Source organism: Epinephelus lanceolatus, chromosome 6 (assembly GCF_041903045.1).
Source record: "Epinephelus lanceolatus isolate andai-2023 chromosome 6, ASM4190304v1, whole genome shotgun sequence".
NCBI classification, from domain to species: Eukaryota; Metazoa; Chordata; class Actinopteri; order Perciformes; family Serranidae; genus Epinephelus; species Epinephelus lanceolatus.
The window spans coordinates 30049698-30062380 of NC_135739.1; the positions used below are offsets into that span (position 1 = coordinate 30049698).

The following is a 12683-nucleotide window of genomic DNA, read 5'->3' on the forward strand; positions in this document are numbered from 1 at the left end:
CCTCCTTTATTTCTGTCTCTTTCTCTTTCTTTGTCATTCATTCACCATTGTTCCTGCTGACGGCTCTCTCCTGTTCCTCTCCTTTGTCTCGTCTTTCCAGACAAATTAAACCGACCGTTTTATTGGTTATCTAATCATGATTCATTTGTTTGGATGAGTAGATTGTAATTAACATTTAAAATTGGGTTTGCATCGCGCTGCAAATATCAGATATGTCACTTGGTGCTGGAGGGGGGAAAAAACTACGATGAGAGCAGAGGAAGACAGAAAAAAAAGGAAGACAGAGATGCAGACAAACAGCCAGTAGGGAGGCTTCATGACTTGTTCAGAGTGGAGTGTTAAGAGAGACGAAGGGAGCAGGGACAGATGGAAAGACACCACGCTCTGTGCCAAATCCTTTCTCATACTGTCTGTCCAAATATCCATACCCATTCTCATCTCTTCCACCTCCCTGCCTCCCCTAGTTACAGCTCACTCTGTCACTGCTGCTCTCATCCATCCACTCATTATATATCCATCCATCGATCATCTATTCAGCTACCATCCCTCTCTCTCTCACAGGCTGAGTAACACAATTGTGAACAGGCAGACCCACATCCATCCATCTATCCACCATATTTCTTCCTTCGTATCTCTGTTCAGTGAGTCTGTATCTGTACCTGTGTGTAGGCCTGGTTGTATTGGTTGTAGTCAGTGGAGTTATCAGTGCTGTACGGGGCTGTTGTTGTAGCTGCCGCACTGTGGGAGAAGGAGGCGGAGCCCTGGGAGACGACAGGAGCGACCGTGCTGCCATACACCCCGGGGCCGGGCTGTCCTCCCTGGGCTTTACTCCCCACTGACCCTGAGCAACAGTCAAAGCAACCATTAGATAATCACACTCATATACACATTAACATTGCAAAATATCTTACAGAAATACTCCAAGAAAAATCCATCTGTTTGTGCCCTTGAAACTTGGCTCTGAAAGTCTGTAGCTTGCATCTTCACGAAGGATGGCAGCTGTAGTCTTTTAAAACTCCCAATAATTACAAAGTATATGAAGCATGGATGCGACACACTATATAGGCAGGGTGGAGCGGTATTCCTTACCTGCTACACAAAATCTGTCTATTTAGTGTGTTTGCTGCAGCTTTACTGTGTGCATTTTGAGTTTTGCTAAGTGATAATGTAGCTGTTATGCAGGGTTTGGAAGCGTAGGCTATATTAACTGCTACTGAATTAATTAACCGGATCGTTTCAACTACAGGAAGTATTGATTTGACTGCTAAATGTGAAATGTAAAAACACCCACAAGGTTGCTCTGCTGCTTCGCATTGCCTTTGGTACAATGAGGTGCTCATTTGAATCCTTTTAAAGCAGATTGTACTTGTTTATTACACAGTTCTGTAGGTTTTACTTGTCGGAGGGCTGCAAGCAGCATGCAGAGAAGAAAAAAGACCAGCTGCGTAAAAAAAGGACGACCCATGTGATGACCAGGTGGGCAAGCACAGCTTCCATGGTCAGTGCAGCAGCTTTAGTATGTAGTACGTCTGTATCCCATGTATTTCTGCTGTTAGCCACCCCTGGAGCAACACCCCCCTTTTCCAACATTGCGTAAGAATTTATATGCTTTTGCTAGATGTTTAAAAGTACTACAAGAGCGACATTAATATAGCTGATTGCACGTACAATAAGATAAGATCACTTGTTGTGTGTTTGCATGCTCACCTTGGAGAACCACCCCTGGCATCACACTGGCCAGGTTCAGGTAAGGATTGGAAGGCAGTCTGACTTCTTTAGGAGGATCGCCCAACAGAGAGCCCTGACCACCAGTTACCTAAACAGCAACAGATTTAAAGGTTTATTCACAATGCCATTAGCAGGTCAAGCAAATTGAATTACTGGTCAGCTTGCCCTTCAACCTCTGATCCACCACTGCACCCTTTCTATCCTTACTCTTATCTCGGATTTTCAACCACAGCTACATACCAACCAACCTGGACGTAAGGTTTTTAATGTTGCAAAGATTCTGATGAAGTGCTGAAGAGGCTGTGGAAACCTGGGAGGATTGTACTCTCTGTTTAATTACACTTTCCCTCCATTAAAGACACTTCAGAGAAGACAGCGCTGGGAGTGGAATCAGTTCCCCTAAGAATGTTAGCACTGTGATTATCTCTGTACACTGACTTATTACGGATGATGATGGTAGCATAGCAGCGCTTTATTGAAACCAGGCCAGAGTCAGAGATGTAGAGGAGAATGGAGGCAGATGGTGTGTGCAGAGAGGTGGTCAGGTAAACAGGAAGGTAAACAGACTGAGAGAGCAGAGGAGAGAAGGCCTCGTACTGTATCTGTAAATAAGGGTGAAATAGAAGTGCATTATGGGAATTTCCCAATGGAGGAGCCCTTGCGGGGCTGAAGCTGTTGATTCATATGCTCACTTGATGTGTGTGAGGGTGTTTTGAATGAAGTCGAGACCCAATACAGCTAAACTACAAATAAATACCTGTTTGCAAGAGACAGCTGGATAGAAAGAGAGAGAAGGACTGAAACAACCAGTTTTTTTGGTTAATCTATAAAATATCACAAAACAGTGCCCATTATGCTGATCATCCAGTCACAGCTTAGCAACCGTATCTATGTGTGCATGGGGCTGCAATAAGACTGACACTCAGCATTTTATTTTTTGGCCGATTTTTTTCCACTATTGACAGGGCAGATAAGATAGACAGGAAAAGTGGGGAAAGAAAGGGGGGATGGCAGGCAGCAAAGGGCCGCAGGTTGGAATCTGACCCGCGCTGCTGCAGAGAACTCAGTCTATATGTGGCGCACTCTACCAGGTGAGCTAGAGGTTGCCCCAGGCACCCTGCGTCAAAAGCAGTGGTTCTCAAATGATGGGCCCCGGCACACTGGTGTGCTGTGACGCCAATCCAGGTGTGCCGTGGGATTTTGTGATATTAGCCACATGTTAGTATTGCAATATTCAACTGGGCCTATACAAAAAGTTATGAATTAATTTTTAATTGACTTGATCACTATGTCGTGCATACCCATTTCCCAATAAAAAGTTAAAAAAATGTCATTTAATTTAATTTAAAAAATCTTCACAGGGAACCTATTTGTCACAGTTTGCATGTGTGGGAATTGTATGTGTGTGACATATCAAAAGCTGTGATTGGCAGCCAGTGTGATAGCCATGATAACAATTATAAGGAGAAAACTGTGAGTGGGACAATGGATCGCTTGACTGTACGGAGCAAATTACAACAAAGCACCAGCGAAGTCAACCTACCACTGAAAGAAAAGAGAAAAAAAAAAAACAGTATCACAAAAGCTACCTGTCTTATTTTTTCTTATTTTTGTCCTCTTATGTCATGATAAGGGTGATAACACATGATACAGAAGCCATTGTGCACAGATATAAATACAGGTGTGTCTTGAGATATTGGCTTGCCCTTTGGTGCGCCTTGGGCACAAAAAGTTTGAAAACCTCTGATCTAAAGAGTTTGTAAGTTGGTCCTTTTTTTCTTTCTAACCCAAAAACATAAAAGCAAAAGTGTATGCCATGGATTAACCAGTGCTTTTGTCTGCCTTTCCTGCTAACTACCTACAGAATAAGGACCTAAAAATTGCTTTCAAGGCCAAGAAGCACAGAATCAAGAAAATACATTAATACATATAACAGTAGTGACTAGCATACAGGAAGCCAATCCAGGATGTTTTCAGGCTAACGTTAACAATTCTGTCCTGCTCTTTGTTAACTTCAGGGTATTTTATACTCCAGCAACCCCAGCATATGTTACCACAGAGAGCCTTAAGTTTAGCAAAAACATTGGATAGTCATCAGTCAAAAGTCTTTTCTTTTGTTAAGTGAAAACATAAGCTTATATAAGCTAACGTGGGTTTAGCAGCCAAACAGGGTTAGGATGAAATATTTAGTTTAAGTCTGGTCTTTTTGTCTCTTTTTTATTATGTAAGCTATAACTAACTTGCTCTGCATTGCAATACAACACTGTTTCTTTATTTCTGTGTCTTCTAAGTTACTTAAATCACCAGCTGGTGATGATGGTAACTTTAGCTTTAGCCTCAGTCTTCAGCACAATATGTGAGTTCGCCATTATGAGCATATTTAGGACCCTATCACAAGAATTAAAACTAGTCAGCTGAAAATATTTCAGACATTAACACAGGGGTGGCCAACCCGCGGCTCGTGAGCCGCATGCGGCTCTTTGCCTATCAGTGTGCGGCTCTTCGATCCATTAATTAAAACCATCGGCGTGCGGCTCTTCCGTCATAAAAAAATCAATTTATTGTTATGAGTGCGTATGGCCCTTTAAGAAATGTAACAGGCTTAAGTGGAGCGAGTGAGAGAGAGAGGAGTGTGCACAGGCAGGTGAGAGGGTGTGGAGTTCGGGAGGAATGCAGGACTGCAGCGCGGTGGCGATATCACACAACAAAAAATGTCAGGGAAGAAATGCGTGTCTTTGTGTGTGTGTGTGTGTGTGTGCGTGTGTGTGGAGAGAGTATGAGAGAGGGAGAGACTGTGTGTGGATGTGTGTGGAGTAGTGTTGCACGGTATACTGGTACCAACGGTAGACCGCAGTAGGCTGCTACTTAAACACCACGGTACATGACATGGTGCCACTACTGTGGGATAAGTTCAAAGTCCAATCAAAGGAGGGTGAGTGTCCATGCGCTGGCCAATAATGGCCATAGTGCTCCGCGGCGCAAGATAATGGCATACCGGCGCCGGCTCCAGGTGAATAAATTGGCGTCATGACTGCCTAGAAATACCTGAACAGCCGAGCCATGGCGGCAAACAGGTATGTGGCGTGTCAGAGGAGAAACGAGCCGTTCACATTTCTCTTTGTGTCAGGTAACGGCCCACAAACCTCACCGCACTTTAGGGACTGTTCTTTACTTATGAAGGGACTGTTCTTTACTTGTCAGGGGAGGAGGGTGGCTGGTTGATTTTTATTTTATTTATTTATTTTATTTTGATCCCCCCTATGTTAATCACTTATTGATGCTGTTTTTGAAGTATGAATAAGTCAATAAGTAATTTATTCCATTGAAATATCATTGATGTATTATAGAAAAGTGATTTATCTTTTTATAAATGACAAAAGGCACATCTGCCTCATCTTTGCTGTGGTATCGTGATACTACTCAGAACCATGATACTTTCACTGGTATCGTACTGTGGGTCCCAATTTTGGTACCGTGACAACACTAATCTGGAGAGAGTATGAGAGTGGGAGAGACTGTGTGGATGTGTGTGGAGAGAGTGGGAGAGGGAGAGACTGTGGGTGTGGAGGGGGGACGGAGAAAGACAGTATGAGAGGGAGAGACTGTGTTTGTGTGTATCTCTATTCATGGTTATTCATTTGTGTGTGAGATAAATAAATCTGGCTTTGAAAATTGGAAATGTATGGATTTTGATTTTATGTCATTTAGTGTTTGTGTGAGAGAGGGAGTGCGTTTGTAAGCACAGGTGTATGATGTGGCTCTTTGTACTACCACTGTAATTTTTGTGGCTCTTGGTCTCTGACTGGTTGGCCACCCCCTGGTTTAACACATCATTTTAAACACAACAAGCAACTATTCATGGATTCTAAAAACAGTTTAATTATCTGTCAACCAGAGAGACAACTAATGACTCACGGAGAGAAACAGAGGTGACAAAGAATAATGTGAGATGCAGAAGTGGAGGGACAGCAGAGTGTTCAGTATTTGCTGTGTGTGAATGATTTGTTCTCACCATGCCAGCCAGGGGGCAGCCATCAGAGCTGTTGTGCTGGCCTGCTGATGTATAAACTCCTCCAGGGGGTTTAGGTGGAGGCGGGCCGAGACCTGAGTTACTTATACCCAAGGAGTAGCTCTGTCCCTGCGGATGGGAGCTCACCATGGTCCCAGGAGGAGCTGGCTGCCTGTCACAGGAGGTGGAGGAGGAAGAAGAAGAGGAGGAAGCAGAAGGGTTTGTGGAGATAGAATGGCTGCTGTTTTGTTCTCCCCCTCCAGCTCGACCCTGGAGGTATGGCATCACACCTGCCGCCGACACCACTACTGTGGAATTGTGGGTAGACGGTGGCACTGACTCCTGGCCCAACTCTGTGAGAGGAGAGGGAAGAAAGGAAAAGGGAAAGAAAGAGGAAACAAGAAGAAAGTTAACAAAGGAAAACAAAGGAAAAGGAAAGGAAAGGAAAGGAAAGGAGAGGAGAGGAGAGGAAAGGAAAGGAAAGGAAAGGAAAGGAAAGGAAAGGAAAGGAGAGGAGAGGAGAGGAGAGGAGAGGAAAGGAAGCAAAAGCAAGGGGAAGAAGGAAAGGAAAACAAAAAAATGTAGGACAACAAAGGAAAGGAAAGAAAAGAATGGAAATGTAATAGAGAGGATAAGAAAGAGGAAAAGAGTCAGATGAAAAACAACAGATATCAAAGGAAAGGAAAGGAAACCAAAGGAAAGGAAAGGAAAGGATAACAAAGGAAAAGAAAGGAAAGGAAACCAAAGGAAACCAAAGGAAAGAAAAGGTAGGAAAGGAAATGAAAACAAAGGAAACGAGAGGAAAGGATAGGAAAGGATAAAAAAGGAAAGTAAAGGAAAGGAAAGAAAACAGTGGAAACCAATATAATAGAGGGGATAAGACAGGACATTAAAAGGAAAGGAAAAAGGAAAGGAAACAAGAAGAAGCAACGTTAAATTTAAGAAATCAAATGGAAAACGAAAGGAAAAGATGAAAAACAATTAAAAGGACAGGGAAAGAAAGCAATGGCAAGTAGAGGAGAAGAAGGAAATTAAAAGGAAAGGAGAAGAAAACAACAAAACAGAAAAATTGAAAGGGAAAAAAAAATAAAAATAAAAACAAAAGGCAGGAAACAGCAAAGTCCAGAAAAGGAAATGAAAGGGAAGACAAAGTACAAGATAGAGACACAGAAAATGAAAAGAAAGGAAGGAAAAATGATACAAGCAGGAAAAAAATTAAAGTTAGGAAAAGCAAAATATAGGAAATACATAAAATACAGCAAAGAGGAGCAATGTAAAGTAACGCAAACGAGGTGAAAGGAAACGAAAGCAAGATGAGGAGAGATGCCAGATAAACACGTGAAATGCTTTTTACTGATGAGCATCAGCGTCTCCGTCTCCCCTGGTCAGAGACGAATCACTCAGACAGGCTGGAAACTGAGAGCTCAGCCCGAGCGTCTCTGCAGAGCCAGCTGTAATATTTGAGAATGGGTTTCCAGCTCGTACATCATCACTTATTGTGTTTATTTACAGCCCAGCACTTTGCTCCACACTCCCAATATTTCACTCACTCCAGGGTTTAATAAACACAAATATGTACACACAAGCACAGAACAAACATACGCAGACATAAGAGCGCACATAACTTAAAGATGCACACACACACTCAAGGTGAAAACACACACTTGCACACACAATCACACTTATTATAAATCCAATATTGCTGTGACAAATGGCCTCCACAGCACAATAAGAGAATCAGCTCTAACAAGCCTTAAGCTAACAATCCCAGCAGACGCATGCACTGATAAAAGCCTCACATTACACACACATGCGCACACACACACACACACACACACACACACACACACAATCAAAGAGGGACACACAAAACATCCGCACACATGCACACACATGCTTGTGTCTGTGATGTATCATTTCCATTTAAAACAACAGAGCTTTTCTCAGCTGGAGATTTGAATTGTAAATGAACTGCAGTTTTCCCGGGGATGTGTTGTACAGTAATGTGCGACTGTGAGGCATTCAGGAATCTGCACAGGGGCAACCCTGACACCTGACATTAACATATTATGATTGAGGGCTATTTACATATCGCTTTACACGTATAACCCCCTCATCTTCTGTGTTCACATCCTTTTTATTGTTCACAAATACTCAGCTCCCAGCTGCAACACGTCAAATGAGAAATTCGCACCCAGCAAGAAAAAGGAAGCCCTTTTCATGACGAAATGCAAATACTCTTTGGGATACTGAGGCATATGTAGTCGCTTTACTTTGTGAAACAGGATGTCACAGCTTGGGTTTATGTAAGCTTATTTTTCAAATCAAAATTTGGGTTTGTGTTGGGATATGAAGTTGTGCAGCTGGCTTATCTTAACAGCCTTAACAGGATATTGGCTTTTAATTCAGGCACATTCAACAAGGAGGCTGTCAAGATTGTATGAGGGTGAATCTAAGAGGTAATGGTTCTGTTTTTTTGTGGAGGTGAAAGTTGCTTTACATACACACACACACACACAAAAACACATTAAGTATATTGCAGTCCCCTTTTCTGTGCTATGCCAATGTTTGGTCAAAACAGTGCTTAGTTTCAGAGCAGTATACACAAGGCTGGTCATTAACATTACTTAAAGGAACAGTGTGTAAGATTTAGGGGGATTTAGTGGCATCTAGTGGTGAGTACTGCAGATTGCAATCAGCTGAAACTTCTCCTGGTTAGACTTCCTTCAGTGTTCATTGTTCAGGAGGTTTTTACCGGGAGCCGTATTATCCGCAGAGGTCTCTTCCTCTCCAAAACAAACAGATGAGTTTATTTAAACCGGTAAAAACACTGAATAAATCAGCTTCATGTTACAAATCAGTGTTTCTCTTATGCTGTTTCATATGGCGGAGATGAGCCCCTTGCCCAGCACCTGCTAATGTGCGCTCACCTGTTTTCTTGTATAACTTCTTGAGGACTCACTAGGGGTGGGCGATATGGCCCTAAAATAACAGCACGATATTTCAGGGTATTTTTGTGATAACGATATTATTGATGATATGACAAATTGGTTAAAAAAAAAAAAAAAATATTACTAATTTCAGAAAACAGTATTGTATACTAAACAAAACTGATCTCTCATTTCTTTAGTTTATAAAACAACAGTATCTCAGAGTGAGATTTGGATTCTGTATATGATATTAATAGTTCAACAAAATAAAATCTACCACAATTACACATTTAAACAGCTCCCAAATACAAAATACTGTACCCTGGGAACTACATACATATATAAATCAACAGGTGATATCCTTCTTTTTAAGCAAAATCCTGAATGATTGAATTGTTTTTTTTCCCACCTGGACCTTTATGCTCCGCCATTTTCCCCTCCATCATCACGCTGTAACCTGTGACAGGCTGTTATGCTACCATAACTATCGTTCATTCACATATATGTGGTTTTTTGTCAGGCCGCCGCCGTCATATAGGTTTACATTACCAAAGGTTTATAACAAAGGAGAGGGAGAAATGCTGTGCTGCTGCCAGAGGAGCCGCTGAATGAGTTGCCTCTAGAGGGAGAGTATCTTATGGTAACTTGCTAAAAGAGTCTGAGAAGTCCGGGGCTGTTCATAAAACATTCAGGACACCAAAGTTTATTCCACACTACTGAAGCTGCTCCTTTTTTGGAACCACCACAGACTTGCTTATTATTTCTCTTTCAGCCATGCCTCTTGTTGCCATGGGTAACAGTATGACATCAATATGCCAACAAGTCCAACTATCGCAAATATCAGGATATGAATTTTTCATATGATATTAAAAAAAAAAAAACCTGTATTATCATGAACAAGATGATATGGCATACCCCTAGTGCTCACCTTATTTCCGATTCAGAAATTCAAGAGGTTTTTACCGAGCTGTCTCCTCTCCGAAACAAAAGGACATAGTGACTTAAACTGGTGAGAACACTGAAAAAAATGTTAAAGTCATTATATGACACCCTCGTCATGGAGGGGCTACAAACTACTGTGGCTGACATTAGAAAACATGAATAGCCCTAGAGACAGTGTTGAGTTTGTCCGTTCCGGGCTACCGTAGAAACATGAGGGTGCTACATGGCGATCTCTGTAAATGAGGACCCGCTCTCTATGAAGAGCTAAACAGCTCATTCTAAGGTAATGAATACACTGCGACTCAAATTTTCAGCTGATTATACACTAAATAAAACATACTCCATTTATGCCAGTATATCCCTCTAAACCCGACACACTGGAACTTTAATCTATGCTTAGAATATAAAATGGTGTTTGAAAAACAACTGTTTTGATATTTCAAAGATCTAATCTGAAAAAGCAACAAGTTCAAGATAACCTCAGTCATTTTGACATCAATGAATCACTTCCACATTCATATTGAGACCTCAGTAGAGACAAAAAAAAAGGCAGTCACTGAGCAGCTGCATAGCCACTATCAGCCTTGATCTGACATTATTATATGTGCCACCTGCTCCTGTTACAAGAAATTGCATGCGCTGCTTTGTGTTACAGCACCAAACAAGGTGCTGTGACTGCAGAACTAACTCATCAAAAGTTTTTTAATGCTCTTACACTGGCAGATGACTGAAGAAGTGAAAAAAGAAAACCAAATGAATCTGATAAATACAGCATTGACAAAGACACCAAAGAGAAACGTGCTGCAGGTCTCACTGTGCTCTCATTAGTCTGCACTGATGACACCAAGTCATTTGATGAGGGCATACTGATTACTTGGCCCTGCTCACCTGTAGGGGAGTCTCCCAGGAGGCCTTTCCCCAGCGGCACAAGGCCTGGAGGCCGCAAAGACAAAGCTTTCTGCATCAGCAGCCTGGACGGGTCCCCGAGCAGACTGGAGACCTGAGGAGGAGAGAAAGGAGAGGAGGGGATGCAGAGAGGAAAAGTTATCAAAGCAAAAAAAGGAGAAGGTAGACAGAGATTAGAGATAAGAGAGAGGATGAGGGAGAGACAGCTGAGTGTTCAACTATCATGCATACAGTTTAAATGACACAATTACAAAAGAGAAACAGAATACATACTACAGAGGAAAATAATTCAGCTGTACATAAAATGTAAACAGTATGTATTATCTTCTTTTTAACATTCTCCTCGGCCCCATTACAGCTGTATATATTGTTTGGAAAGTCAGAGGAAATGATTAGGAAAACAGTGGAAAGGAAAAAGCCTAGCACAAACACTTTATGAAAAGCGAAGGGGTGACGGAGGGTTAAAAAAGAAAGGGAGAAAAATAAACAGGATTCTCCCTCGCTAGATTCTGAATCGTCACCATCCAGTTTCTAAAGCATCAAATGTTCCAAACATCAGTCACTGTGACTTTTAACTTTCACTTCAGCAATTAAAGCAAACACCAGAGACATTTTGAAATATGCAAATCAGAATGTGGATGGAAACTCCAACACCTCAAGGTCTTCCTTTCAAACAGAGAAGAAGCAATTAGGTTGCATGGTTTTTGGTGATTGTTTAGTTTCATTATGCATCAAGTGCTGAAGAGGAAAAGGTAAGAGCACATATGCACATGCCCGCAACTATGTCTCACCCTCACCACTAACCTTTGCGAATCATAAAACACTCACACACACACACACACACACACACACACACACACACACCAACAAACAGGTGTCTTACGCTGCTGATGCGTTTGTCTTTGATGTGAAGAAGCTGTTGCTGTGCGAGCTGCATATGCAGGAGGTTCTGGAGGACCAGTCCGTTCCCAAGCATGGCGCTCTGAAAGGTAAAGAAAAATATTGTAAAGAAAAAAAACATCAACACACACATACACACATACACAAAGAAAACTCATTGATGATATTGTGACCTGGTGTGCTTTTCCCAGTGTGAGCAGAGCCGTGGTGAGAGGAGGTCTGAGGAACGGCAGGCTGGTGTGACGCCCGTACTTCCCTTTAAAAACACAGACAACCAACGAACAAAAACATCAATCACAGCTGCTCTGTGAGATTTTCTGTTTTGCATTTTGGTTTCCACTAATGCATTAATCAATCATCATCTCAACAGGCAGAATTATTAGTCAGACAACCAATCCATCAGTCATTTACAGCCCATGTCAAACAATCGCACGGCCCTCTGTTTCATAACAAGCACAAGTAAAGCAATATGAGGATATTGTGTTAGCACAAAGCAAATTGCCTCCCCCAGAACTTTTTTCCCAAGTTTGAACTTCATTTTGATGTTGATGATGCCGTTGAAAAGAAGCTCAAACAAACGACAACGAAATAATCAATACGGAGAAGAAAAGCAGAAAAATGCAAACTTCAAATGGTCTGTCATTATTAAGAGCACTGACAGTTTCCTTTAAAAACAATAGAAGCTGCCTCTAGCTGCAGCACATCACTGGCTGTTTTTACAATTTGGCAAGTTACTGTCTTCATCTGTAAAAATGCATGAATTCAAGAGAGATATTTTAAATTGTAAAAATAAATAAATCAGTCCCTGCAATGTAAATATTAGGGCTGTCGAAATAACGCGTTAATTTCAATTAATTAATCACAGAAAATCACAGAAGAACACGTTAAAAAAATTAACACTGATTAATTGTGCTCTGTGGTGCCCTTTCACCTGGTGAGTCATTGAAGGCCACAGTTGCTTTGTCGCATGATGGAGGCAGACGAGACAACGCTGCTTGGGACCGCGAATGGAACATTTACATTTAAAAAAATGCCCAAATAAAAACAGACATGTTTATAAAACAACATTTAGCTAATAAACAATAAATGCATACAAACCTTTCAAAATTATAATGCAAAAGCACGTCATACTGCATTGATATCTATTTATAGGATCCTCTGTTTTCTACCCCTCCAAAAAGGGGCGGGATCTTGATGCAGCTACTTAGCACCCTCCCCCAAGAAGACTGGATAACTGTTGCGTTGACCAGATATGCAGCATTTTTCTA

General features: G+C 41.6%; 1 protein-coding gene across 1 annotated transcript in view; it reads right to left on the reverse strand.

Moving 5' to 3' along the window:
- The window catches only part of raver2 (ribonucleoprotein, PTB-binding 2), a 129550-nt gene that overhangs the window by 17978 nt on the left and 98889 nt on the right, over positions 1-12683 (reverse strand). The window contains exons 7-12 of the mRNA XM_033621981.2: positions 11589-11671; positions 11399-11497; positions 10498-10609; positions 5741-6090; positions 1708-1816; positions 660-841 (exon numbers count right to left, since the gene is read on the reverse strand). Of these exons, the coding sequence (XP_033477872.1) occupies positions 660-841; positions 1708-1816; positions 5741-6090; positions 10498-10609; positions 11399-11497; positions 11589-11671 (935 nt within the window). The remainder of the gene's footprint in view (positions 1-659; positions 842-1707; positions 1817-5740; positions 6091-10497; positions 10610-11398; positions 11498-11588; positions 11672-12683) is intronic.